At 50.2% G+C, this 27,361-nt stretch overlaps 1 protein-coding gene across 1 annotated transcript in view; it reads right to left on the bottom strand.

Annotated features, from left to right (window-relative positions):
* Nucleotides 1–27,125, bottom strand: part of Cul9 (cullin 9) — a 42,934-nt gene extending 15,809 nt beyond the window's left edge. Inside the window, exons 1-26 of the mRNA XM_028766534.1 lie at nucleotides 27,029–27,125; nucleotides 24,294–24,897; nucleotides 23,048–23,202; nucleotides 21,629–22,129; nucleotides 20,652–20,784; nucleotides 20,341–20,534; nucleotides 19,676–20,078; nucleotides 19,104–19,296; nucleotides 13,132–13,339; nucleotides 10,236–10,432; nucleotides 9,748–9,965; nucleotides 8,772–9,018; nucleotides 8,591–8,696; nucleotides 7,917–8,144; nucleotides 7,566–7,656; nucleotides 7,273–7,444; nucleotides 5,488–5,593; nucleotides 4,964–5,059; nucleotides 4,564–4,739; nucleotides 4,292–4,425; nucleotides 3,757–3,936; nucleotides 3,462–3,577; nucleotides 3,199–3,381; nucleotides 2,914–3,074; nucleotides 2,442–2,670; nucleotides 2,170–2,359 (exon numbers count right to left, since the gene is read on the bottom strand). Of these exons, the coding sequence (XP_028622367.1) occupies nucleotides 2,170–2,359; nucleotides 2,442–2,670; nucleotides 2,914–3,074; nucleotides 3,199–3,381; nucleotides 3,462–3,577; nucleotides 3,757–3,936; nucleotides 4,292–4,425; nucleotides 4,564–4,739; nucleotides 4,964–5,059; nucleotides 5,488–5,593; nucleotides 7,273–7,444; nucleotides 7,566–7,656; nucleotides 7,917–8,144; nucleotides 8,591–8,696; nucleotides 8,772–9,018; nucleotides 9,748–9,965; nucleotides 10,236–10,432; nucleotides 13,132–13,339; nucleotides 19,104–19,296; nucleotides 19,676–20,078; nucleotides 20,341–20,534; nucleotides 20,652–20,784; nucleotides 21,629–22,129; nucleotides 23,048–23,202; nucleotides 24,294–24,888 (5,212 nt within the window). The 5' untranslated portion in view covers nucleotides 24,889–24,897; nucleotides 27,029–27,125. The remainder of the gene's footprint in view (nucleotides 1–2,169; nucleotides 2,360–2,441; nucleotides 2,671–2,913; nucleotides 3,075–3,198; nucleotides 3,382–3,461; nucleotides 3,578–3,756; nucleotides 3,937–4,291; nucleotides 4,426–4,563; nucleotides 4,740–4,963; nucleotides 5,060–5,487; nucleotides 5,594–7,272; nucleotides 7,445–7,565; nucleotides 7,657–7,916; nucleotides 8,145–8,590; nucleotides 8,697–8,771; nucleotides 9,019–9,747; nucleotides 9,966–10,235; nucleotides 10,433–13,131; nucleotides 13,340–19,103; nucleotides 19,297–19,675; nucleotides 20,079–20,340; nucleotides 20,535–20,651; nucleotides 20,785–21,628; nucleotides 22,130–23,047; nucleotides 23,203–24,293; nucleotides 24,898–27,028) is intronic.
* Nucleotides 27,126–27,361: the final 236 nt, after the last annotated feature.

Genomic DNA, 27,361 nt, shown 5'->3' with positions numbered 1-27,361 from the left:
TCTAGAGGACCCAGGTTCAATTCCTAGCACCCACATGGTGGCTTACAACCACCCATAGCTCCAGAGTCAGGGGATACGATGCCCTCTTCTGGCTCTGTGGTTATGGGATGTGGTGCACAGCCATACATACTATGGCTATACTATACTATACTATACTATACTATACTATACTATACTATATTATATTATTATTGATATAATAATAATAAAACATTATAAAACCACAACCCCTTCAGTAGTAGGTGAAGCAGACAGGATCAGTAAGACGTAGCGTACAGAGCAAGTGAAGAGGGCAATTCATGCATTGTGAATCCAACAACCAAAGAACACATCTCTTCCTGAACGCTGCTTATAAAACTCTATCATCCACTAGGTCATAAATGAAGGATCAATGAATTAAAGAAATAAGCCAACAGAAACTATGCTCTTTGATCATAATGGAATGAAGGCAGAAATCTAAAACTATTAAACAAAATGAAAAACGTATTTGAGCTAGCTGGATTGCTTTTGCAGACATGGTCTCTAGCACAGGCTGGGCTCCAGCTCCCTGTGTAGCTAAATATGTCCCTGGACTCCTTGTCCCACTGTCTGCACCTCCCAAGGGCTGGGCTTGCTGGCATGAACCATTAGGCATGGTCTGTGTGATGCTGGGTTTGCATCCTAGGTCTTCTGTGTGCTAGGCATGGCTATACTGACTGAGCTACAGTGACAACTCTTTTTTTTTTTTTGGAGGTTTAAAAATATACTTTTCATAAACTAATAAGCCAAAGAAGTGGCCGAACAGCACACACCTTTAGTCTCGGCTCTCAGGGTGAGGCAGGAGGATGTCTGATTTCTAGACCAGCCTGTATACAGGGTAAGTGCCATGTGAGTCAGGGCTACACAGAAAGACCCTATCTATAAGAAACAGTCATGAAAATTAGAAAATTATTAGAAGTGAACAATAAGAAACTTATACAAAATCCTATGGAAATGCTGGAGAGATGGTCCAGCAACTAAGAGTATTGTGGATGTTCCCAGCATCCATATGGTGACTCGACCGTGTCCATGACTCTAGTCCTAGGGAACCTAAAGCCCTCTTGTAGTCTCTTCAAGCTCCAGGCAGACACATGGTATATATACATGCAGTAAAACACTCGCATACAATAAATAAATAGTTTACACACAGTGCTGAAGACATGGCTCTGTGGTTGAGACTAATGGCCTCTCTTCCAGAGGACCCAGGTTGGATTGCTAGCAGCCACAAGATGGCTCAAATTGTCTGCTCCAGTACCAGGGGATCTAACTCCCTCATCTGGCCTCCCTGGGCACCAGGTACACATGTGGTGCACAGATTACACACATACACACACACACACACACACACACACACAAAGGCAAAACATCCATACACATAATAAAACAATAAAACTAAAAATTACACACAAGAATCCTCTATGTGGCACACCCTCAGTGTCCCACAAGAACAGGAAAGATACATGCGTTCACACAACGAAAGAAGACTCAGCAAACCAAAGAACCAAAACTAGTGCTTCAGCAACCGTCCTCACAGACACCAGGCTGTGTGCAAGAAAGCAGACACAGCACATACGCCATGGTCCCATCTAGATAAAGCACAGGTGCAGGTGACAGGAAGAGAGCTCAAAGGACAAACTGACTGGAAAGGTTATATGAGGGAGAAGCCTGCTGGGTGTGGGAGTGTTCTGTTTCTTGATCTCGGGGACCACCTTGACCGTGGCTATATAGAGCTTTATAAACTCAGTAAGCCTTCTACTGAATACTACTTTTATACCAATTAAAATGTAAAAACAAAAACAAACAAACTAAAAAACCAAAAAACAACAACAACAAAAGCAAACCCAGAGCCATCGGGTACAGGTAAAATGACGGGGGTAAACAGCCTTAAATATTTTTATTTGGAAGGACGTTCCCATGACTGAAAACAAAGTAAGCGGACAACGTGAAGACAGAAAATGCAAACAGGGAGCTGGAGAAGACAGCAAGCATCACCGTGGCTATTCTCACTCCTTTGCCCCCTCCCACAAGAACCTGCCCAGCCTAGGAAGACTCTAGTCCTGTGTGCACACTCCTGCCTGGTGGCCTCTCCTTTTCCTCTGCTGCCTCCTGGAACACATCTCAAGCTCCAGCTTCCTGTCCCCAGCTCCTCACTGTGGCAGTAGAAGCTGGAGAAGCCATCAAGGGCATCGCAGAACTCCGTGGGAAGGCGCTTTCTGGGGTGGTGGAGGTAGCACAGTGGGGAGACCGGCCAGCAGCGTGGTGACAGGACCAGGACAGAAACAGCCGGTCCTGGGTCTTCTGTAAAGAGTTCTCTTCCAGTGTCCTGTCCCTCGTCTTCTTCCTAGGGAGTGAGAGGAACTCATGAACTCTCTCTTAGCTGGTCTGTGCTCTCCTTCTGCTGCCCTCTGCTCCCTGGCCCTCACCTCCACTTTCTCCGGCCGCCATTCCTCCTGCTCCCCCTGCTCCAAGAGCTGACTGTCGAGCTGCTGCAGTTGGAAGAGGTGGAACTGGCGCTGCAGCTCCTCTGAGGTGCGCAGGCTCTGCAGCATCAGCTGGGGGAGGCGGCTGGGGAAGCAGAGGCCGATCTGCTCCAGCACGGCCCCCTCCAGCCAGCTCGAGCCCAAGCTCAGAAGACGGTCAGCCATGTAATGCCTGCAGCACACACAGCCAGGCCAGGTCTCAGTGTGGGCGCCAGCATGGCCCGGGCTCAGCCTTCTCCTCCCAGAAGGTAAGTCTGTGTTACAGCTCACATTAGTTACAGGACGCGCCTCAGTCTCTGCCAGTACCAGGTCTTAACTTCCCACCAAGTCTTGCCTCATCTCCCTTAACCCTCACATCTTCCCCTTCTCTGGCCTCTAAGCCTCCTGTTCCAGACCTCTCCAGAACGTGACTCACTGATAGAAGTGCTCAAACGTGGTGGCCAGCTCTAGGCCAGAAAGGACCATGATGGGCTCTAGGTGCCGCTGAAGCCGCCCCAGCATTTCCACTCCAGCCACTCCGCCAAGCAAACCACCCTGGATTTGCTGGTCAATGTGCCTAGCAAACTGCTCACTTATCTGGAGACAACAGAACGGACATCAGACAAGCTGCGGATAAGGGGTAGAGAGGGAAAGCAGAGGGAGGTGAAAGGGAAGAGTAGGAGGTGGCGCAGGGTGGCAGCCCGGGCCTCGCCTCACTCACATGAGCAGCGGTGAGGAAGGACTGCTGTAGCAGAGCTCCGGAAAAACCGCTGCGCAGAGCCAGAGTGAAGGCTGCCCGAGGCCCGAACAGCTCTGAGCCCGCTCTTTGCAAGCGCTCATAGAGATTACAGTAACGAGGCACAAAGTCTGAGGCCCTCCAGGCTCCGGCCAGAAATCTGCTGACCTGAAATGACAGAGTAAGAGGTGACATAAAGGCATGACTGCTTGTGTCCCATCCTGCCTGCCAGGCTCGCATCTGCCTACCTGTCCCTGCACCACACTCAGCCAGCACTGGGTGATGTTCCTAAGGCTGGCACTGGGATGAACGGGTGCCGGTGCTGGGGTGGGGCTTCCATCCTGACTCTTACTGTTCTTGCTGACTGTGGAAACAGAGGGCAAAGGGGCGAGTTTCACTCTGATCTCTGAGTGGGCCACTGTTTTTCAGTGTTTATCTCCTGGAAAGGTCACAAGGTTCCAGAGGACTAGAGAAGCAGAGGAGGAAGGAGCCAGATAGCCCCACAGCACAGACTCTCAGCCCAACAGGCCGCACTGGACTCACGGGGCTGCGAGGCCTGCTCAGGAGAAGGTCCAGGAGGGGCTTCCACATGGACCAGCAAGCGGCACAGGCGCCGGACTTGAGAAGCAAAGGATGCTGCCTGACTCTGGCAGCCCGGCACACTCTCCCTATGCTCTAGGTACTGGTCCAGCAGCCATCCCAGGGAACTCACACCCTCTGCATCTGAAAAAGACAGGTCACGAATAGGTGTCTGTGAAGTGGGGTGACAGAGAATTAAGGTGCAGGTTCAATTAGACAAAAAGATTTGAGGGAGACGGAGCCCTAGTCCTCCATCACCACAGCTGGCTTCAGCTAGAGCCCACGGGCATGGTGACAGGGCAGGGCTGGTGTGGAGGGGAAGATTCAACACCAGTGTCAGGGTGACAGCCCAGGCCTGGCTGGGGTGGGAAGGAGAGAGGAACATTGAAGAGACCGGCCATGAAAGACAAATACAGGAGCCAAGAAAACCAAGAATATCAACCCAGGTGTCCCCTGAGAATTGTGAGAAGCTGGGTGTGGGTGGGGTGTGGGTTGTTACCAGGAGAGGTGATGTTCTGCACCAGGGGGCTGACCAGGGCCTCCCAGCAGGTCTTGCCCAGTGCTTGGGCGGCCTCGTCGTCAGGGAGGAAGCGCTCCGCAAACCGCTGCTCATGGCGCAGAACTCTGTTCAGTCTGGAAACACAAAGCTTATGGCCAGACTAAAGACAGACTTCCTCACCTCTCACTGCTCAGATGCCGACAGCATCTCTCTGGTCCCCACATCTTACAGTGTGAATCCCCTGACTGTTCCCCCTCCTGAGCCGCACCCACCTAGGATAGAGCTGAAGGAGGCGCTGGCGGTCCTCTGCTATGTCCCGGCTCCACGCTTGTGCCCGAATTGTGTAGAAGAGACAAGTACGTCGGCAGAGTTGCTCCCGGAACAATGGCCAGAACGTGGGCTTGGGGCCCAGCACCTCCACACCCCGGACCCGGGTGTCGATACCGCCCTGCAGCACACACAGACCTGTTACCTACACCACCTCCCACCTCACCCAAGCTGCTGTACTCCAAAGCCAAGCCCCACCCCTTGGATTCCCGAGAGTTTCTGGGGACTCACTAGGTCTCCAGGCCATCTCCAAGCCACCCACGGAGGAACTCTGACTAATGTCGTGGCTTGAAGCTGTTGGAGACCCACCCGCCAAGGAGACCCTGTGCTTCCTCCTGGTCCTACCTGTTGGCAGCGTTTTATTCGGATCTGGATGATGGGCCAGAAGCGGCTCAGGTTCTCTAGGAGGGTTACCCGGCTGGCAGAGGGCATCACATTGACCTGACAGGGTAGGACAGAAGAAGCAGTGATCACTAAGGGTCTCGGCTACAAAAGCAAAGGACCTGAGTTCGGATCCCAGCACCTGTAATTTTAGCTCTCAGGATCTGATGCCCTCTTTTGGTCTTTAAGGCCACCTGTACTCACACATACAGACATACACTTAGACATATAATAAACTATATTTATTATATGGGATATAATGGGATTTATTATGTGGGATAGAGAGAAGAGGGCTGGGGACTGCTGACAGCCATCGAGACCAGCAGGGCCTGCTGTCTCACTCATACACCGAGCCCAGGCACACTCCAGAGGTGAGACCTTCCCAGACGGAACTGAGAGCCATTCCCCAGAGATGGGTCTTCCCCACAGGTCTTGAGAAAAGTGAGGGACGGGAGTGCAGAGTAAAGGGGAGGTACCAGGGTCCCCACCGTGTTAAGTTCGGTGCTGATGCAGCCGACACTGTCACCCCCAAACACCACCACCCGGGCTGGCATGTAACTTGAATCCTCACTGGCCACAAGCAAGGTCAGCTGCCTGAGGGAAGAGAAAGAAGCCACTGAGAACCAGGGCCACATCATCCCTCCTTCTTCTCCTCCTCCTCCTGTCCTGCCCGTCTTTCCCAGACTCCCAGATTTCCCCTTTATATTTCTTCAAAGTGCTTTTATTTAAACTCCTAGATTCAAATACCATGCTGTACATGTAACAGACATCCCCACGTTATGATCAACAGGTCCCTTAAGGCCAGCATGACGACAGGGACAATCATCTGTCCACAGGAGCTCACCCCCTTTCTGTCCCTCATAGAAGGAATAGGCCGCCTACCTGGTCATGGCTTCCCTCACCAGCCAATGTCAAGTTTTGTAGACTCTTGACTGCAGTGCCTCACAGTCCACTCTGTTCCCTCACCCCTCTTAACTGAACACACTGCACACGCCCCAGCCAGACCACACATGGCTTCCAACACCCTTACTCTGGCCTCCAGCCTTAATCTTCAGGGTAACCCAAGTACCAACTAAAAATCAAAACTAGTTTCTTAAAGTCCTTGGATGAATCCCCAAGTTTCAGAACAAGGTTCAAAGTTCCTCACAAAGCTACTGTCTGAACGTGCCCTCTCTCCTGGCTGCTCCCTGCTGCTGTGATGCGCCAGCCCTTCATCCCACCTAACCAGTATTTTAAACCGCCCAGCGCAGCCTCCTGTTTCTCCCATTCTGTGAGCTGCCTCTCTGCCTGAAATGCTATCGAGTTCTCTTGATTGAGCTAATCTCAATTTCCAGCTTCAGCCCAGCCCACAGCTCCTGGAAGGCAAGCCTTCTCTGGCCCTTGCTGGCCCCAGGATCCATTCTCTCTATCTTCCAGTGGACTCTTCCTCTTCACGTTGACCTGAATGGCTCTGGCTGGGTTCAAGAGAGCCTCCTGCCTCAGCTTCCCAAGGAGTGGGGCAACAGCCATGTCACTGTGCCCAGACCACGAGCTTCATGCTGTTTTATTCCTGTTTTCTCTTTGACTCCTTCCTTGCCTTGAGACAGGGTATCAATATGGAGCCCAGGCTCACACTCTTTTTTTTTTTTTTTTTTTTTTTTTTGTTTTTTCGAGACGGGGTTTCTTTGTACAGCCCTGGCTGTCCTGGAACTCACTCTGTAGACCAGGCTGGCCTCGAACTCAGAAATCTGCCTGCCTCTGCCTCCCAAGTGCTGGGATTAAAGGCGTGCGCCACCACTGCCGGGCTCAGGCTCAAACTCTTGATCCTCCTGCCTCAGCCTCCTGAGTGATGAGATTACATGCATGCATCATGCACCATCAAGCCTGACTCTCTTGACTGACTCACTAGCCTGGCGCCCCAACTACAAATCCCTTGTCTCTTACTGCCCCTGTACCCTCAGAGCCTCCAACAGAGCGTGGCATTCTTGGCATTCAATAAACACCCGCGGCACAGGTAGGTACGCAGACTGTTGATCTCTAAGCATGAGATGGTGGTATGGTATTGTTAGGATCCAGTGACTGGGTTCAGATAGTGAGAGGCTCACACAGCAGAGCACGGACAGGCCAATGTGTCAGTCATGCTTTTGCTGCATAAAACGAGTTTGTCCCACAAGGACAGAGTTTACTAAGGGCATTGTGGGGCGGTGCATTGTGGGGCGGTGCTTTGCGGGAGACATATTGGTGCACAGTAGGATGGTTTGTGTGTGCATACATGCAAACAAATGGGTTCACACCTAATAAGAACACCACGGTGCATGTGCAAAGTGATGGAGTGGGAGCCAGTGCTACCGTTGGACTCCCAGTAGGTCTTGGGGTTGCGGTCCGTCAGCTTGCTGGCCCGGTGTGGGTTCGAGGACACCTCTACCTTCTCCCAGCACCTGTCTTCCTTCACTTCCACACTGGAGCCTGGGGGAGAGGGAGGAAGGGACAGGCGACCATAGCAGGGTCAGAGACAAGGGAAGGCCAGAAACTGGGAAGGAGAGAGCAGAGGCTGGGTAGGAGCCTGGGGCATGGCTGAGGTACTAACCCTGGCAGAGATGCCTGAGGAACACATCAAAGAAGGGAATATTGATGGGCTTGTAGGTTCGCCTGTGGTCTTCAATCTGGCCCAGTACCATCTGCAGCCAGAAGACAGGGCAGGGAAGGAAGGTGGGGGAACTGTCAGAAGCATGCAGAGAGGAAAAGAGGCCAAGAAGGACCAGAGTGCTCAACCCTTCTCATCAAAATCTGACGAGACCATGTGGGGGAAAGCTTAGGGACACATGCCCAGACTTGCTGCCACTGATGCCCCATAGGGGTCCCAGAGACAGTCACATGAAGAGCCCATTCCTTGTTTCTGGTTTTCTTCTCTCAGCTCGGCACCTTCACCCCTCCTCACCTGGATGCAGCCCGCCAGGATGCTTGAGGTGAGGTTACTGTAGAGCTGGGCATACTTCTCGCACTCCGTCACCAGGTGGTGCAGCTCAGAGGCCAGCAGGAGCTGAGCGGAGTGCTTGTCCAGGACTTTGGAGAGGGCTTCTTTGGCTCCCAGGCAGCAAAGCACTACAGCATAGTCTTTATGCATCAAAGCCAGCCGGTGCAGGAAGCATGTCAGCTCCTGGACAACCTGAGCCCAGAGCCACACAGATGAATTTCCAGGAAAGCAAGGGCATGTAAGGGCAAGGACTGGGCCCACTGAAGGGACAGTGGCAGAAACTGAGGACGTCTGCAGGCCCAGGAGAGCATTGGGAAGAGTGGAACAGTTTAGCTGAAGCGCCGGGACTGAGTCAGCTGACGGTACAGCTTGGGTAGTTTCACAGGCTTCTTCCTGCCAGGATCAAACTACCCCAAGAACTAGGCTCTGTCTGACATCACTCCATGATGAACAAACCCTGGCTCGGAGACAGCAAGGCCTGTCTGGATTGCTGGGTGACAGCGGCCTTCCTCTCCTTCCTCCAGAGACTATAGTACCCTCAGACCTTCAAGGATCTGCTGAACCTCTAGAGCCTCACTAGGCAGGTGGTGCCCCAACGTCTGCTTTCCCTCCTCCAGCCCCTGCCAGGGATCTGGTACCTCAGAGTCACTGCTTGGCCCATTCAGACAGTTGAGGCAGGGCTCCAGGACCTCGTGCCAGGGGAGGACGGTTGTCTCAGGATAATCCAGCAGTCGTGTCATGACCCTGGAGGGGAGGGGAACAAATAAAGCCCCAGCAGTTGCTCAGTCCCTGTGCACGAAGCCTGGACAGACCCTTTACCTGAGTACCGTGAGCAGCAGAGTTCTGTTGGGCCCAGGGGCGTCTAGAGTCCGCAGCAACAGGAGGAAAGGCTGAGTTTCCTGCTGGAGGCGCTTGAGGAGGGGCCTCACGGCACCCCGAGGGCTGCCTTCATGGCACAGCACGCGCTCCAAGTCCAGGAAGAGTTCTGCCGACACGTCCCCTACCAGGGATCGGATGAGTGGCTCGGGGGACCCATCCTGACCCTGGGTGCTTGGGGTTTCCAGTGCTGCAGGGCAGACACACCAGAGGGAAGATGTGCATGAGGGGCAGCTTATAAGTCAGTCAAACCAACAAACGTGCAATCCGGAAAGCCATCCCCCGCAAACTTTCTCTCCACACTGAGGATGTCTATATCACAGTTTATGGAAGTATAAGAAATTTTCTTTTCTGGTCCCCAGTGTAGACCTAACTTTACTTGAAAAGCAATGCAGTGGAAGGGGCATCGCTGAGCTAACCACATCCGGACACCTTCCACTATTAAATGCTAACTATATCAACAGTACTGCGGTGACAGGTCATCTCCAAACTGCTGAGTGTGAGGCTTCAGACACACTGACTCAAGGACGCGTGCCGCGTATTACAGCCCTATACATACATCTGTGTTTTTACCTATTTTTTTTTTTAAAAACAAAGCATTTCCTAAGACATCCTAGCCCTCCTTTTGGTCAACAAGTTCTGCTAAGATCAGACATGCCATGGAGATGCACACAGGTACTGCTAACACCTGGGAGATTGAGCCAAGAAGCACTGCAGTTTGAGATCAGCCTGGCCTCCATAACCGTACATACCACACGTCCTCCCTACCCTCAAAAAGATCTCTGGCTTGAGCACTAAAGGTCTCCGTCATTTCCTGAAGAGTCCTGTATCCTTCATCAGGTGACCAGAATGTAAAGCTTAGATTCCTGGTCACAGCGTGACACATGTCTCTCCTCAGCAAAGCACCCCGCCATGGTACCTGCGCGCTCAGGACTGCCCCGAGGCTCTGAGTAGCGGCTGAGAAGCATCATGAGGATGGTGCGTGTGGTGGGCATTGGCTCTGTCCCCGGTGCTATCCCCGAGTGCCTGAACAAGGTGTCTCTCAGCTCCTGCGTTATAATCTGGTCTCCTAGGGTGTGATGGTTGCACAGGAGCAGGTTGAGTAGAAGCAGACCGTTTCTCACGGCAGACGAGCACCTGGGAGGAAGGGGTGACCCAAGAAGTAGACAGTGAATGCCACGGAGGTGGAGACAGGTGCAGCTGGGCCGGGAGGGGGCTTCAGTGGTCCCTCTGAGGAAGGACATTGGACCTTGGGCCACTACCTCAACCCCATGAAGGAAAGTCAGTTTTTCTGCCTTCCCTGGAAACCCCCTACATCAATAGTGACATTCTGTGGAGCACATGGGCCCAGAGAAGAGGGGTTTTAGGGTACAGCAAGGATCTAGAGTCTACAGGGTAGTATCTGACCCCTCGGTATTCAGCATCAGGATCACAGCTGCAGGTACACTGAGGAGCAGGCTCTCAGAGCCTGGACGTGTGGCAGAGTCAATGCTGGCAAAGATCTCTCTGGTCATCTGGGTATCAAACAGAGGTTGGATGGGATCTCGGCTGGGGATGAAAGTGGGGACCTCGGAGGAATTAGCAATGGCTAGCATCTTGAGTGCCTAAAAGAAAGATGCGGAGACAGAGTCAGGGGTGGACAGAGCCATCACGAGAATACAGCAGAGTGGGAGAGTCCTTGTCCATCATGTGCAAGGCCCTAGGTTCGGTCTCCAGCCCCACCCCAAAGGGAAAGAGGACGCTACTGCCATCATTCTAGACCCCAAACCCTGTGGCAACTGTACTGTTGGCAGACGGGTGGCATGAGAAATGGAAATGGAGAAGAAGATGAAGGGGCATGAGGGGAGGGAGAGGGGAGACGAGGTAGGATGGGGGGGGGGGGAAAGGGAGTGGAGCAAAGAGGGGATGCAACTAGAACATTCTAAGAGTGAGCAGTACGCCCACAGGCTGCTTTCCTCCACTCCTAGGCTCCCAACACCAAGGTTTCCAGAGCAGGCAGGCTGCCCTTTCACCGTCTGCTCTTGTCTTCTGAGTCTCTCTTTGACGCTACACCCCCATCTCAGTTGACCACTCCCACCTTTCCCGAGTCCTGTCTCTGTGCAGCATACTGCTACTCCTCCCGTCTTTCTGTGCTCCTCTGCCTGGTCCTCACCTACAGTCCTCTGTCCCCTCCCTGCCCTCCCTTCCTAGACAACCTCGTCTACGCCTGTGGAAAAGGGTTTGTAATGTGAAGTCTTATTCTCTGGTATTACAGAGGCAATAAAATGAGAAGCAAACATTATACCTCTGAGGGAAGGATGTCTCTCTGAAAGAAATGCCTGAGGAATGGACTAGTCTAGAGTAAGATTCAGGACAATTTGGGTGAGGCCCAGGCCCATCAAGAGAAGCATTTTCCTGTGATGACCCAAGTCTAGCCCAGGTAGCTAGATTCTATAGACTTCAAGCTAGAATCAAGAGGCTATAAGTCTGTCCTAGGCAAGAATATGAATTTGGGAGTAAATGTTATATTTTTTGGTCATACAATTTGAGAGAATCAGAAAAATAATTTTGCATACTGGTGGCCTAGATAATGCCTGGCTACTCTTGGAAGGTGCAGAACCCAAATGACGCTATAAAGGAACTGTATTGGGCCCTCCCAGGTTAGTCTGCTCTGAGCGGACACGTGGGCGTGTCCCCTGTGCGGTGAGAATCCACTTTCAGAACTGCTCTGGATGAGGCTTACTAGTTTCCTTCAGGGACACTGGGCCACACACACCCACGCCCATTCCATACTAGCATGGAACACTATCGTGAGTGGTCAGGAAGCCGACTTCTTGCAAGCTCTCTGGACACCGCCTTCCTTCACTGCTGTCTGGCCAAGGTGGCAGAGCAATGGCAGTGTTGTCTGTTCGACTCAAACCCAGTGAGGGGTTATTTCTGAACATGGGGGGTCACTCAGTTAAAAAACAAACACACAAACACTCTGTCATATCTACAATGTTAGTCTTTGGCCTACCCCTACCTGGAATTTCAAGTGAGGGACAGTGAACACACCTAAAGACTAAACTCCTAACCTTCTCCTCAAGCTCCCTCTTCCTGGAACACCCCAGACAGGAGCCCTCTGGCGCACCCTGCCAATTTCATTTGAAACTTGAATGCCTATGGCTGTCTGAATAGGAACAGGCCCCACAGACTCATGGTCTGGATGCCATAGGGAGTGGCACTATTAGGAGGTGTGGCCTTGTTGGAGAAGTATGTCACTGTTCACAGTGACACACTGGGCTGGCTTTGAGGTCTCCTATGCTCAAGCTATGCCCAGTGTGACACACAGTCTCCTGCTCCTGCCTCCTGTGGATCAAGAAGTAGAAGTCCTAGCTCCAGCCCCATGTCTGTCTGCACGCTGCCTTGCTTCCTGCCATGATGACAATGGACTTGTTTCCTTCGGAAACTGTAAGCCAGCCCCAATTAATGTTTTCCTTTCTAACAGTTGCTGTGGTCATGGTGTCTCTTCACAGCAATAGAACCCTAACTAAGACAGTATCTATCTATCTATCTATCTATCTATCTATCTATCTATCTATCTATCATCTATCTATCATCTATCTATCATCTATCTATCATCTATCTATCATCTATCTATCATCTATCTATCATCTATCTATCATCTATCTATCTATCATCTATCTATCATCTATCTATCTATCTATCAATCAATCATCTATCTATCATCTATCTATCATCTATCTATCTATCATCTGTCTGTCTGTCTATCTATCTTTTTTCTAGTGTAAGCTCTCACTTTCAGCACGTGGGTTCCAGGGACCACACTCAGGTTGTCAGGCTTGGAAGCAAGCACCATCACACCGAGCTGCTCACCAGCTCCTGGGCGTCATTCCTAAACACTCCATTCTGCCTCTCTGCAGCCATGCACCCGCCTCCAAGTTCACCCAGATCAAGTCCACCTAGATTGCATTCCTTTTTTTAACATTTTGTTTATTTATTTATTTAATTTTTTTCTTTAGATTATGTGGATACAATGTCACCAGACACAGCAGAAGAGGGCATCAGATCCCATTACAGATAGTTGTGAGCTACCATGTGGTTGTTGGGAATTGAACTCAGGACCTCTGGAAGAGCAGCCAGTGCTCTTAACCGCTGAGCCATCTCTCCAGCCCCCAGATCACATTCTTACAGCTCTCCATGTCTTTCCACTTCACTATCCACAACATGGTCTGAATCCAGACAGGAGCCCTTCAGGGACCTCAGCCATCCCCCTACCTGTCACTCATCAATCATTCTGTCAGGCTCTGCCCAGTGTACTCACTGCCAGTCCTGCCTGCTGCACCAAGACGGATGTCTTGTATTCTTGCATGCAAATCAGCACAGCATAGATGCCACCCTCCCTGGCAAAGAGCGGACGCCATTCATGCTTGGTCATGAGCAGGTAGAGGAGGCGCAGGGCCAACACCACCACCATCTTCTCTCCCACCTGGTTGGTCAGCAAATCCACCAGTGTCTTCACAAGCTTCTCTCTGAGAAGAGAAAAGACACTGGGACACCAAACACCAAGGAGCCTCGAGTAACTCTCCAAACATGATGCCATCTGACTCCCTGCCTAACTCTGTCTATCAAGATTCAGTGTCCTCTTCTTCTCCCCAAACAAAACCTGTTCTCCTGGCCTCAGTCTCACTCCTGATCCCTCTTCTGCATCCTAACTGCCCCTGCTTCCTCTTTACAAATGAATCTATAGATTTAAAGTCATTTAAATCAAGTGGCTTAAAAGTTTAAAAAAAATGGCCGGCAGATCCAGGAAGAGGGGGAAATACATAAGTACAGTTAGGAAATGTCTGGAAAATATAATGCTTCTTGTTAACCAAATATAACCAAAAGTATATAACTGAAACTCTGGGACAAATACAGGAGAGCCTGAGAGATAAGGAGATTACAAAAGAAGCAAGGGTAGACCTCAGTCAGTGAGCAAGAATGGACCGCCAGAAAACAGATGGTGGATCTGGGCATGGTGGCTCCTGCTGTGAGCCCAGCATTTGGGAGGAAGACACGAGAACTGCCAAGAACTGCCTTAAACACAGTGTGACACCCTGTCTCTAAAAGTTAAAAAGCCAAAATACGAAATAAGATAAAAACCCTCCAAGCAAACAACAAGCCCAGCATGTTCTTGGGCTGGGGTACGTTGTAGCTCAGAGACAGCATGTGCTCAGTGCTGTGTGAAGCCTTGGGTTCAGTCCGTAGCACCAAAGAGAGATGGGCAAATGTGACACCATCTCACCTGCCGTCTACCTGAAGAACAGAAAAATTAGACTCTGCTTCACACCATTTGCAAAAATAAATTCCCAGCCAAATTTGAAATGAATGTTAAAAAAATAGAAGTAATAAGTATTTTTAGAAAAACAAGAAAATATTTTTCCAGAGGCTGGATGGCTCAGTCAGTGAAGAACTTGCTTTACAAACATCAAGAATTGACTCTAGAGCTCCAGAACCCACATGAGAAAGCTGGTCACTGAGGAGGCAAAGACAGGAAGACGCGCCAGCTGAGACCCTTGGGCTGGCGGCTGGCCAGCAGTCCTAGCCAGATCCCTGAGCTCTGACTTCAGTGAGAGACTCTGTCTCAAAAACTAACATGAAGAGAGATTGAGGAACGTACCCAACATTTGACCTCTGCCCTCCTTGTACACATCCCCCCCCACACAAGTGCACAAACACACACTAAAAAGGGATACATTTTTTGTAACCTTAAAGTAGACAAACTCTTTTTTATTAAGATTTTATTTTTATTTTAAATTGTGTGTGTGTGTGTGTGTGTGTGTGTGTGTGTGTGTGTGTGTGTGTTTATGTGTGTGGTGTTCCATATGCAAAAGCCCAAAGAGGGCACTGAATTCCCTGGAGCTGGAGCTTACAGGGAGCTGTGAGCTCCTGATGTGAGTGCTTGGAGGTAAACTGAGTCTTCTAGTCAGTGTGTGCTCCTCACCCTGTGCTGCCTCTTCAGCCGAGAATGGACTTTCTTAATAGGACAGAAGCTATAAGATGTTGAACACTATAGCAACCTAAAAACTTGAGCACATGGAAACACGCTACAAACAGAAGAGGCAAACAGGAGCTGGAGAAAACTGGCAAGAGAAACGCTGACACGCGGAGGTGGGATTGCTGAGGCCATGCAGGAGAAACAGCAAATGGCTTTAGAACTCACAGAAGGAATGCAGCCCACAGGTTACCACAGCCACGTGGGTAGTACGGAGTTCTGCTCTGCTTGCTGCCCTCACATCCCTCTTAATCTAAGAATCATATGGAAACTCTAAGGGGCTTCCAGCCCCTCACTGGGCAGTATCTCTGGCACTCACAGTATTAAAGCTTGATCTCTGTCAGACATTGCTGCTGGAGCAGAGTAACGATTCAATCACTATCCGACCAAAGAACTTAGAGACTTAGACTGTCTGCAGTGACCACCACCCTCAGAAAACATTTGGAAAAAGAAAACTGTTAGTGAAGCCAGGCTGAGATGTTTATGCTGCTGGCTCTGATGTAGAAAATCTCAGGGAACAATATGAAGTTCAGAAAGGCACACTCTCAGTACTTAAGCTAGGACCTTTATGGTCAGGGAACAAGAACAATGGCCGTGCTGGCTGACGTGACTCTCACTGAGGCTGGACTGGTGAGGATTGATTCCTTATACCCACTTTTGCCCTCAGCCTCCTGATATGACTTATTAGGAATTGCTGATGAGTAGATACACATTCTGGGCATTTAAGGTAGATATGACTGACCTTTATATAAAAGTTTAGACTTCTGATTCTTTTAAGATGCTTACAAGATTACTTTTAAAGATAATAATTACTCCTTTCTTTGTAACGACAAATTGCTGCCTGCCATATAGTAAGAGGAACTGGCTGAGAAAGCTGCCTTGCTTGCTCACACTTTGTTAATCTATAACAAGCTGCTTAGTTATGAGTGTCCATGGGTTTGAGGGAATAATTTCTTTTCTTTACAAATGTTATTTCTTATAAATTTACTGAAGAACACATTGTTTTCTATAATCATCCACTAGAAGAAAACTAAAACATAATCACACTGTAATTCTATACTGCTTGAAAGATCTTGCTGGGATATGTAGGCTATGGAAGAAAGAATAAAGTGTGGAGGGCTGGAACATGGCTCCTTCCATCCATCAGCTGTGTGCATGTATGTACATGTGCGAGGTTTGAATGAATGGGGTGGCATGTTGTTCTTTCTACCCATCAACCATGACTATGTGAATGTATGTATATATGTAAAGCTTGTCTGGGCGAGGGTTGGAACTGGCTCCATCCACCAATTGTGTGTGTGTGTGTGTACATGTACATATGTACATCTGTGTGAAATGCCTGGCATCTGAATGCTGGAGCTTTGCTCTAACCATTCTGTGTATGAATATATGTATATGTCTGTGTACATACGTACTTATGTATGTGTGAAATGCCTGGCATCTGAATGCTGGAGCTTTGCTCTAACCATTCTCTGTGTGAATATGTGTATATGTCTATCTGTAGTTCTCTATGTATGTAGGTATGCATGTATATATGTATGCATATATGGACATATTTGTATCTATGAAGTTATTGGACACTGCCATTTGTTTCATCCTCTCTGTCTGTCCGTCTGTCTCTCTCTCTCTCTCTCTGTGTGTGTATGTGTGTGTGTATATGCCAATTTTCTCTCTTTCCCTCTCTTTCTCGCCAGCCCCAAAGAGTTAAAGAGTTCATAGTTTTTCCACCAGCCACAGGGAATGGCAGCCCGAGTAAATGAAGCTTTGTTCCCTCAGGAAAAAGTCTGCTGAGTAGCTTCTCTAGTCTCTGGCTGCCATTGGCAGCATCCCCTGTAGGTATCTGGAGCCATCCCCATCAGTAACTCTAAGCACTGACCCCCAAAGGTTGCTTGCCTTGGTTTACCCACCACATGGATACCAAGGCTGGTAATTGCCATGGGAGAGTCACCAGTCAAGGTTAGCCAGGCAATACAGTGTGAGACTCCATCTCAAAATGTAACTAACCTTCCCCATCACAAGAGTGCTGGTCGTGAAGGTCCTGAGACAGAGAGCAGGGGGTAACACCTTTTCACACAGGGACGGACACGGGGGAGGTGGCTGGGATCTACTCAGAGAAAGAACACAAGCAGAGACCCTTTGGGGAGGAGCTCAGAGGCAGACTTCTAGTCTGATCTATTGCCTCAGAACCCATGGCAGCTGAGTCTGGCTTAAACAGAACAAATGCTTGGCTGCTTCTTCAGTCAGAGCTCATTGTTTTTATTTGATATAGCATTCTCCTGCCTCTGCTTCCCAAGTGCTACGATCAGAAGTAGGCTTTGCCACACCCCACTGCAAACCAGGATTGCTTATAAATTACTCTAACTAGGATAAGGCCCATGAACAAGGTAAAATGCCAGTTGAAATGTGCACCAAAACGTTAGCACTGAGTATCTGCAGGGAGACACATTTCAATCATTTTTATCTAATTCTTTCTTTTTTCTTCCTTCCTTCCTAATGTAAGAATGCCTTTATAAGAAAAAAGCATCAGCTCAACAAAAGTGGGAAAAAGATATTTATGGAAACACAACATACATGTAAACATGCCTACGGCCATCAGGACTAAGAAACTAACACAGACAGGCTCTCTGTGTAAAGACACCTGCTGCCTCATGTCCTGCATTTGATCCCCAGAAGCCACATGGTGGAAGGAGAGAACCAACCTGCTCAGGTGTCCTCTGTTCTCCACAAACATGCCACAGTGAATGTTGGCACATATGCGCGCACACACACACGTGCACTAATGTGCCCATCTGATCCATTAATAAGCAATACTGTGCTGGCCAAGGGAAGGGAAATGGAGACAGGAGAGCGGTGGACTTGAACTTGGCGGCAGCCACGTCACAGTTGTACACATTGATGAAAGTAATAAACAGCTCTGTGAAGATGGACACTGAGAAACTCCTCTGACGGACACCGAGTAGGGACAAAGAAATGCCACAGAAGCTAAGACACAGATGACATGCTATTTCCACCTACATAATACACACAATGCTCAATTTAAAAAGATGTAATTTACACCTTCTAAAATACTATACTGCGTGTGTCTGTCTGTAGGTGCACACATGTGCAGCTGACTGTGGAGGCAGCAGAGGCAGCAGGTCACCGGAAAGTACAGCTGTCGGTGTTTGTGAGCTGCCTAATGTGGTGCTGGGAATCGAACTCAGGCTCTCTGGACAAACAGCAAGGTCTCCTAACCACTTAGCCATCTCTCTGGTCCCCAAACAGCAATCACATATTAAACCTGTCGATGGCCTGCTTGACAACAGCAGCTGGAAGGGACTTGGACTTTTCTTTCTCAGCTTTGATGCAGGATCACAGCCCTACGACAGCACAGAGCCGACTCGTCTCTTCTGGTTTCTTACAAGTCCACTCTAATTCCCCCTTTCTTTCCAGACTGACCTCACATTTGCTTCCGCCTCGTGAGCTCTGGGATTCTAGACAGGTATCATGTGCCACCACACCCTGGCAGGGATTCTCATTCAGTAGTTTTATATGAGCTGTTTTAAAAATGAATGTGCACTTGTGTAATAAAGAAATCAGATTTTTAAAAAAGTTCAAAATATAACAAAAGTAGGGACAGAAGAAAAAGAAGAGAGAAAACATTTAGACAAGCTAAATAACAATAATAAAGCTTCAAGCTCAGCCGGGCAGTGGTGGCGCATGCCTTTAATCCCAGCACTTGGGAGGCAGAGGCAGGCGGATTTCTGAGTTCGAAGCCAGCCTGGTCTACAGAGTGAGTTCCAGGACAGCCAGGGCTACACAGAGAAACCCTGTCTCAAAAAACAAACAAACAAACAAAACCATAAAGCTTCAAGCTCATAATACTCCCGAGAATCAGGATTAGGCATGGGCCACCATACCTGGCTTGAAAAAAAAAATAAAGAAAAAATACTAGAGCCAAAAGGACGTAGGTTTGGAGCCTGGCTCTGTCTCTGTAGAACTCTGAGCAAGTGACTAGAATTCTCACTTTTCTCTGTAAACTATATTAATAATACTGGACTGATGGCTTCGTCGTTCCTGTGGTGGGAGACAGACTTAATGAGAGCACGCACAGGAGTGTTCAAAGAGCTCTGTATCAGACGGCACCCAGCCCCTGGTCCTCACCTGCCCTTCCTCCACCCTCAGCCTTCCTACCTTTTGATTTTATTCCTCTTCCCTCCCTGCATGGTTCTTCATGGCTCAGCTTCAACCCAAACCCTTCCCTCTGCAACACTGCTAACCTCAAGGATCTGTCAGGACGAACCAGGGGGTGGTCCCGCTCAGTGACCTCCTCCACAGCCTGGGAGAGGGCGCCAAGCCCCGAAAGCTGCAGGTTTGTATCCAGGCTGGAGATCTGCACAGTGGCCAAGACGGCTGCCACATGCTGATCCAGGGCGCTGCGTGGGCCAGGACCCCGCAAGGCTCTGGCCATCTCTGCAATCGGGAGGGAAAAAGCAGTGGCTAAAACAAAAGTCATTCCTCTAAGCTGCGAGTTTTTAAAAGTCAAGCCCAGCCATGGTATCAACGGTATTCACTACTGTAGCTTTTCCAACTGTACATGAAGGAACTATCTAGTCACATGCTAAAGATGGGGATGGCTGCGAAACAGACTCTCCTCTTCTAAAGAGACTGAAGAGAGGGTGGCTGTCAGCTGGACACAATCAAGCTCATGGAGAGACATGTGGTGCTCACAGGCTTTCCCCAGGAAGGGCCCTGCCTCCCTGGCTTTCCCTCCACTCTACCCACTTCTACTGGGCCAATCCAAGTCTTGTTCTAACATCCCTGCTTTCCCTCCCAGAACTGAACAACTCACCAGTAGCTGCCTCCTGTGTTTCAGGGGGCAGGACCATCCCCTCAGTCACCAGAAGCTGATTAAACAGCTGGGAATCACTCTGTGCTTTGGGGGACTCAGTCTTTGCACTGGCAGGCTCTGCCTCTGCCTTTGGGGACATAGCTTTTGCTTTGCAGGACTCTTCCTTCTCTGAGAAGCTGGCAGCTGATTTCAACCCCTCCTCTGGCTCTGGGGTACAAGAGTGACTCCGTGAAGACTGCAAGCTCCCCAGTTCCTTGGGCAGTAGCCCATACTTGGTGTAGATGTGGGAATTGAGCAGGTCACAGAGGTTGCTGCCCTCAAAGCGGTTACTGAGAACCTGCAGCACACCCTCAGCCATCTCTACCGGCACAGAAATCTCTCCCAGAGCCTTTTCTCCCAGGGCCTGCCAATACAAAAGGTCCGTTTCAGGGACAAATAGACACAAAGTTCCTAGGAACAGCCATGAGAAGAGCCACCCCGCATTTGCTCATATCCTCTGCATCCTAGACCCTCTCAGCCTGCCTCCTCCACCAGCAGGGCCTCTACAGGCTTCAGTGGTAGCTCCTCCTCGTCCTCATAAGTGACATTACAAAGTCAGCATCCCCTGGAGCGCCTAGCTCTAAGCCAGCACCTCCCTCAGCCCAGAGCCCTCAGGCTTCTGATACCTTATCCAGTTTCTCATGTAGATTCTGCAAAATTGGCTGCTGCTCACACAAGTCCAACTTCTTGATGAAGAAAAGTAGCTCCCACCACTCTGCCTGGGTCAAGCACCCTGGCTCCTCATTCTTCTGGGGCTCAGGCTGGAGATATGGTAGTGAGGACAGGCCATGGGCGGGCTTCCAGTCCCAGGAGGGACATGCTGAGGATACAGGCACAGTCAACTTTGGAACCTCTGGAGCGGCATCTGCTCAGACAGAAGCGGCTGAGTGCTGGGCAGCGCTCCTCTGTTCCAAACAAACGGCATCCTCAGGCTCACCTGTGCCCGGTGCACTGGCCCCTCCTCCCTTCTCCACAGCTGCTGCTGACTCCCCAGGAGCTTCCTCAGGCCCCAAGATCTCCAGCATGTGCCAGTGCACCCAGTAGGTGCGGCCAGTTGACTGCCAGAAGACCTGGGAGGAAATGAACAGGAGAAAGGACTCAGGTCTTTGAGCTCTGGGCCTGACCACAGCTGGTCCAGACAGCTCTCCACATTGCTCAAGGCTTCCTGCGATATGGGGAGTTGGTGGGCTCTGCCTTTTTTCCTAGTCTTCATGGCCTCTCCTCACACACCCCTCAGCATCTTCTCCTGTTGACAATATCGGAGGTATCTCAGTATATCACTTCTGCCTCCTGGGTACGAGTTCCTGTGACCTCACAGCCCACCTACCCCACCAAAATTTCTCTGCCTGTTAAAATGGAACCCTCTCCTGTACTGATTCTTTTTTAAAACCACTTTACAACTCGGGGTTTTCTTTTCTTTATATCATCATTGCCAGCGTCCTAGTCATTTAGACAGGCTCTCTCTATGGAGCACTGGCTGTCCTGGGACTTGCCATGTAGACCAGGCTGGCCTCGAAACTACAGAGACATGCCTGCTACTCCCTCTTAAGTGCTAAGCTTAAAGTCATGCCACCATGCCTGGCCCTCCTTTCTTTTTGTTGTTGAAATAGGGTCTCATGTAGCCAAGGCTCACCCTGGAGCTTGCTATGTAGCCAAAGACGACTCCGAACTTGAATCCTTCTGCCTCTACCTCTCCCGGTCTGAGATTTCAAGCATGTGACAGCATGCTTAGTTTTAATACGGTGCTGGTCAGATCCGGGCCCTCACATATGCTGGGTAAGCATTCTATCAACTGAGTTACATCCTCAGGCCACACTGGAAGGTTTTCTCCTTGGGTGGCATATGAGAACTTCTTACCCACCCAGCCACCACCACAGACTAGAGTCACCAGTGTCCGGCAATGTTTGAGCCCACCTGCACAGGGGGCACGCCATTGTTGCTCTGCTGGAACTCGCCCTCGTCTCCAGCACTGATCTCCTCGTAGTCATCCAGGATGCGAACTCGCATACCGGGCTGCACCGTCTGCTGAACATATTCACCATAACCGCTGCGGCTAGAAAATTCAGAACGACCTCGGAAGGCCCGCCCTTGCTTCCTGGGAGTTGTGAAAATGGTGGGCAGCAGCAGCGGGGGGCCTGAGATACAAGGCTGGAAGATGGACCGGGAAGGCCGGGGCGGCACAGCGCCTTGCTCACTGAGGTTCCGCGCCCAGCCCAGGCTCCGCACCAGCTCTGAAATGAGGCTGCCCACTGCCATACTGAACTCCAGCTCCCGCTGTCCCCGGCTCTTCTCCTTTGTGAGGCAGGGGGAGCTCTGGTCTCCAGCTCCTGACTCTGGGCTGCTATTGAGCTGATCCAGAAGGGAAGTGACACACAGGTAGCGCTTCACCAGAGAGAAGAGCAGCTTTCCGGGGATCTGCAGGATACAAGCCCTGGCTCTCACCCCCAGCCCCTCAGCAGTTTCCTCTACAGACAGATGTGAAGACCTCATTCCTAGGCCTATACTTCTCAGATTTGTCTAAGAAACACAAAGGGATTATCTTTTTTAAAAAAAAAAAATTGTGTGCATGCATGTTTTACATGTATGCATGTCTGTGTACCACATATGTGTCTGGGGCCTGTAGAGGCTAGAAAGGGCAATTAGATCTCTTGGAACTAGAGTTACAGATGGTTGTTAGCTGCTGTGTGGGTGCTGGGAATTGAACCGGGGTCCTCTGGAAGAGCAGCCAGAGCTCTTAAGTGCTGAAACATCTCTCTATCTCTAGCCCATAAAGGAATTATCTTACACCATAGGTTCTTGTGTTTGCTTCTATGTATACTTGTGTGTGTGGTATACATATGTGGCACATGTTGGGGGGAGTACACGTGCACATGTGTGCACACGGGTATGGTGGCCCAAGGTTGGTGTCAGGTATCTTCCTTGGTCTCTTTCCACCTTACATACCAAGACAAGCTCTGTCACTGAACACAGGGCTCGCCATCTTAGCTGATGAGGCTGTCTACCTTGCCTGGAGGATTCCCTTCTCTCTGTCTCCCCAGCTGGGATGGTAGGCAGGATGTCACAAACCACCCAGATTAGCGTGGGCTCTGAGGATCCAAACTCTGCTTAGCCTGCTTCTATGGCAGGAGCTTGAACCTGCTAAGCCATCTTCCCAGATCCTATCTTAGGTTCTGGTACTAGAAATTCTAAGTTGGAGAGGTTGAAAAGGGGTCATGACCCTTGACTTTGATTAGCTCTCCAGGCTACTCAGATGCTAACCCAGAGTTAGCTTGGATCACAGTTTGAGAAACGGTGCTCGTACCCAGCACCCCGGGTGTACAGCTGGCAGAGTACCTGAGGGAGGTGGATGCCCTCCCAGGCCACGCAGTGCTCCTCTGTGGATGTGGTCTCTGCAAACAGCTCCAGTAAAGTGTAGCGGCTGTCAAAATCCATGTGCTGCTCGATGCCGTCGTGCTGGCTCAGCGACAGAAGGACGTGAGCCCGGCTCCCTGCAAGCCATACCGGGTCCAGATCTCCTCCTCATTCTACAACACTGTCCCCTGCCTATCCTAGGCCGTCTCCTTCTCTGGAGGCTGTACACTTCTCTGGGACCGAGACCCAAAGCAAGAAATATACTTTACACGCACTCTAGCACAAACACGTACACACACGGAACTGAAACATAAACTACTAAACTTTAGAGGGAGAATTCTGGAATTTTGGTTTCTTTAAGAGACACAGAAATATTATAAGAATATGTTTTCGTTTTAATCTCAGGTGTGGCATATGGGGCTGCTTCATAGCTGCTGAATACGATGTGCCTCGGGCTCTAGCAGAAGTGTGGTTTTGCCAGCTGCTGATAGTTTCTGTGACTGTGCGGCATTAGGAATTCGGGGAGCTTTTCAGAGGGTATATGAATGCTAGGCCCTTGATAGGTGGGGTGGGGGGTGTTGGTCATTCTGGGGGGTTAGCTGCAGTTTGTTAGTCGTTTCTGCTCAAAGAAGAAACAAGAGGTTAGACTCAGAGATCTCTTCCTCTGGCCCCCATCTTTCTTATCTAGTGATAGAGGGTGAAACTGGGGTGAGGATAAAGGGTAGGGAAAGAGAAGAACCCACAAAGTAGCAAAAGTCTGGCTGCAAAATTTACAATTACATATATATATATATATATATATATATATATATATATATATATGTTTTGTTTTGATTACTTTCTCAAGACAGGTTCTCACTATGTAGACTACACTGGCTTTGAACTCACTGAGATCTCCCAAGTGCTAGGATTAAAGGCATGCAACTGTGTGTGGATAATTTGTTTTTAAAGTTGACTATAACCCTCCCCATACTAATTTCACAACCAAAAAAATACATCTCAAGCATTCAACCGATGCAAATCTCCCCGCTTTATTCTCTGCCATACATGGAGAGGGACAGACAAACCCTGAGCCTTTTGTTCTGTTCGTACCAGGAATAACCCATTCATCTACGTTTCTTTTACCTTGAGTTGCTACTGATTAAGTAACGGTTGGGAACTCTGCTATTTCCTTTCTCACGCCTTGCGCCCCGTTCTCTCCACTGCTCCCCTCCCCCCCTCCTCTTACCAGCATCATGGGCTGCCAGAGCCTGTAGCATCTTGCCTGCACTCCGACGGATCTGAGGCTCCGGATCGCACAGCATGTGCATGAGCAGATCCAGGGCTCCCGTCTCCCTGAAGACTCCGGTGAGAGGCCCGATGCTGGCATAGGCACTGAGCACGTGGATGGTGTGAAGCACGGCGGCCGTCAGGCTGGAGGTCCCGCCCTCTGCCAGCTGCCTGGCAGCCCTGCGCACCAGCGCCCGCACGTCAGCCTCCATCTCTGCCATTGCCAATTCATCCAGGCCTCCAGGGTCTCGTGGGAAGCTGCCCACCTCTCCAGTGGGTCCGTGCTGCGGGCCTTTCGATAGTGATCGCTCCCGCAGTAGCGCGGGGCAGTTGGCGTAGACCTCTGGGGCTGACAGCCACATGAGGAGGTGCTCTGTCTTCTCTTCGTCTAAGCTCACTTTGCCCTCTTCGCTGCACTTAAGGACGCTCCAGCGGACCAGGTATTCAGGATGGCCGTCATGCCCAGACCTCTGTCGAATGAGTTCTTCAGGGTACGCCTGCAGCCGAGGTCCCAAGGGTACCATAAGGTCCCCTGCTCGCCGTTCCCCTACCATCCTGATCTCCTGGGATACACAAGGAGACAGACAGGTAGGCAGCATGTGAAAGACGAACCAACTCCACGGAGTGTGGTAGTATCTTGCTGCCTAAGTGAGGTGGGTGGTAATGCGTGGGCTGAAGTGCGGGATTTAGAGCATAATAAAAGACAGGATAGGATGGAGTAAACGAGTATTTTATTTATATAACATATATATTATATAAGAAAAGAACAGCATTAACGGAGAACGGAGCAGGGAGATGGAATGAAAGCATTTCAGGAAGGGAGGGGGGGCTGGGCCACAGCGCGAAAGCAAAGCACTTGGCTAATACGTGAGAGGCCCTGAGTGCAATCCTTAGCACTGTCTGTGTGTGTGTGTGTGCGTGCGTGCGTGCGTGTATGTAAGCTGGTCTTTGCTACTTTGTGGGTTCTTCTCTTTCCTACCCTTTATCCAGAGGCCCCCCCTTTTCACCCCCAACACTAACTAGATAGGAGAGAAACAAGGATAGATGGGAAAAAGATCCCTGAGTCTAATTTCTTTCCTTTTGTTTCTTCTTTGACCTGGGGCTACTAACAAACCACAACCAACCTCCTTAACTGGCCGACAGCCACCTGAGGCGCCTTTCAGAACCCTAGTGCTTATGTACTCTGCACACAATCACAGAAATTATCTGAAGCTGGCAAAACCATGCTTCTGCTACAGCATGGGGCAAATCATAGCTGCTGCAGACAGTCCAAAGCAGCCCCACATCCCCATACCTGGGATTAAAACAAAAGCACACTCTTATAATATATTTCTGTTTTTTTAAAGAAACCCAAATTCCAGAATTCTCAAAAATGTCACTACAGGTGAGGGGGCACTAAAGAGATGATCAGGGGTTAAGAAAGAGCATTTGTTGCTCTACAAGATAACCAAGGGTCAGTACTTAGCACTCACAAGGCAGCTCAAGACTCTAATTGTGAGGATCTGACGCCCTCTTCTGACCTCCAAGGGCATTGCTCATACACACAGGCAAACCACTCATGCACATAAAATAATTATTTTTTATTTAAAAATAAAATATATGTATGTATTTTGTCTGTGCAGCTCTTGCATGCCTGGTGCCCTTGGAGGGACCTGGAACTCGAGTCAGAGATGGTTTTCAGCACTATATGGGTGCTGGGAATTGAACCCAGGGCTTCCTGGATGCTAGGCAAATACTCTACCATCTGAGCTACACCTTCAGTTCCATAAATCACCCTTTAAAAAGAGGCTATGAATTTAAGCCTGGTGTGCTAGCACATCCTATAATCTTGATATTCAGGAGACTGAGGCAAAAGAATCACAAATTCTGAGGCTAAGCTGGGCTACATACACAGAAAGTTCCTGGCCAAGTCCAACTACACAGTAAGACTGTTTTTTAAAAAAACAAACAAGCAGAAACAAACAAAACTGAACATCGTCAAGCACAGAAATGCTCGGTAAACAATGTATTACAACATAATCTAATACTATCCTTAGATGGGGACAGTAGGTTGCAGGCATCAGATAAGAAAGATTATGAAAGCAGAATATTAATGAAAATAAAACGATCGGGGAAAGGTACGAGAGATCTGAAACAGTGCAATGGAGAGAGTAAAGATAGAAGGCGTACTTAGATAAAGGAACCGAACCGGTGATCAGAAAGAGGAGGGCCGGAGTCATGTTAGGGTACACGGATAGAAGATAAGCAGAAGAAAGGAGGAGTCAAATACGATGAGAGCCTCCATGGGGATGGGATTCACTTAGCATGGAAGGAAGGCGAGGAGATAGCCATTGATGCCATTATAGCTGTTGGCTAACTTGGGGCCCCTAGGCCTGGGGGCGGGGACGGCATAGGGAGGGCCTAGACCAGAAGCTGTAAACGGAGGTGTGAAGGTGACGCCTGGCTGCGGGGACTGAGAACAGAAAGCAGCACGATCCTGTCCGTGCTGAACTCCAGAGGGCCCGGGGAGCCGGCCCAACACCACGCGGGGAATGGCCTGGGGGGCGGGGTGAGGATGGCGGGGCGCGGTCGCTAGCTGACAGGACCTGCTTCCCCGCCCGACTTCCCCCCTCCAGCCCGGGAGGAACGGATGAGGGACTTGGAGGGGGTTGGGGAAAGGGGAAGGGATGGCTAGGCGCAGAGCTCTCTTCTCACCTCTCACCGCCCGGCTGGACCCTCGCTGTCACCCAGCAGCGGGTGCCGAAGCTCGGCCCGCCTCCTCCACAGCTCCTTTCCGGGTCACACGCCGGGCGCACGCACAGCCCAGGCGACTACGGGTCCTACGGTGGCCCACTGCGAGCGTGGCAAAGCGACGCGTGAGTGGAGCATGCGTAGTAGCCGCGGGAGTCCGCAAGCAGTCCTGTCCAGGTAGTCCGGTGTGAAGCACGCTGCGTTCCAACGGGTTCACCTTCCTCTCCCACCTACCACAGCACCCTGTGTGTGTGTGTGTGTGTGTGTGTGTGTGTGTGTGTGTGTGTGTGTGTGTGT

This window comes from Grammomys surdaster, unplaced genomic scaffold (genome assembly GCF_004785775.1).
Source record: "Grammomys surdaster isolate TR1022 unplaced genomic scaffold, NIH_TR_1.0 169, whole genome shotgun sequence".
NCBI lineage: Eukaryota > Metazoa > Chordata > Mammalia > Rodentia > Muridae > Grammomys > Grammomys surdaster.
This window is presented reverse-complemented; position numbering and strand designations above follow the sequence as displayed.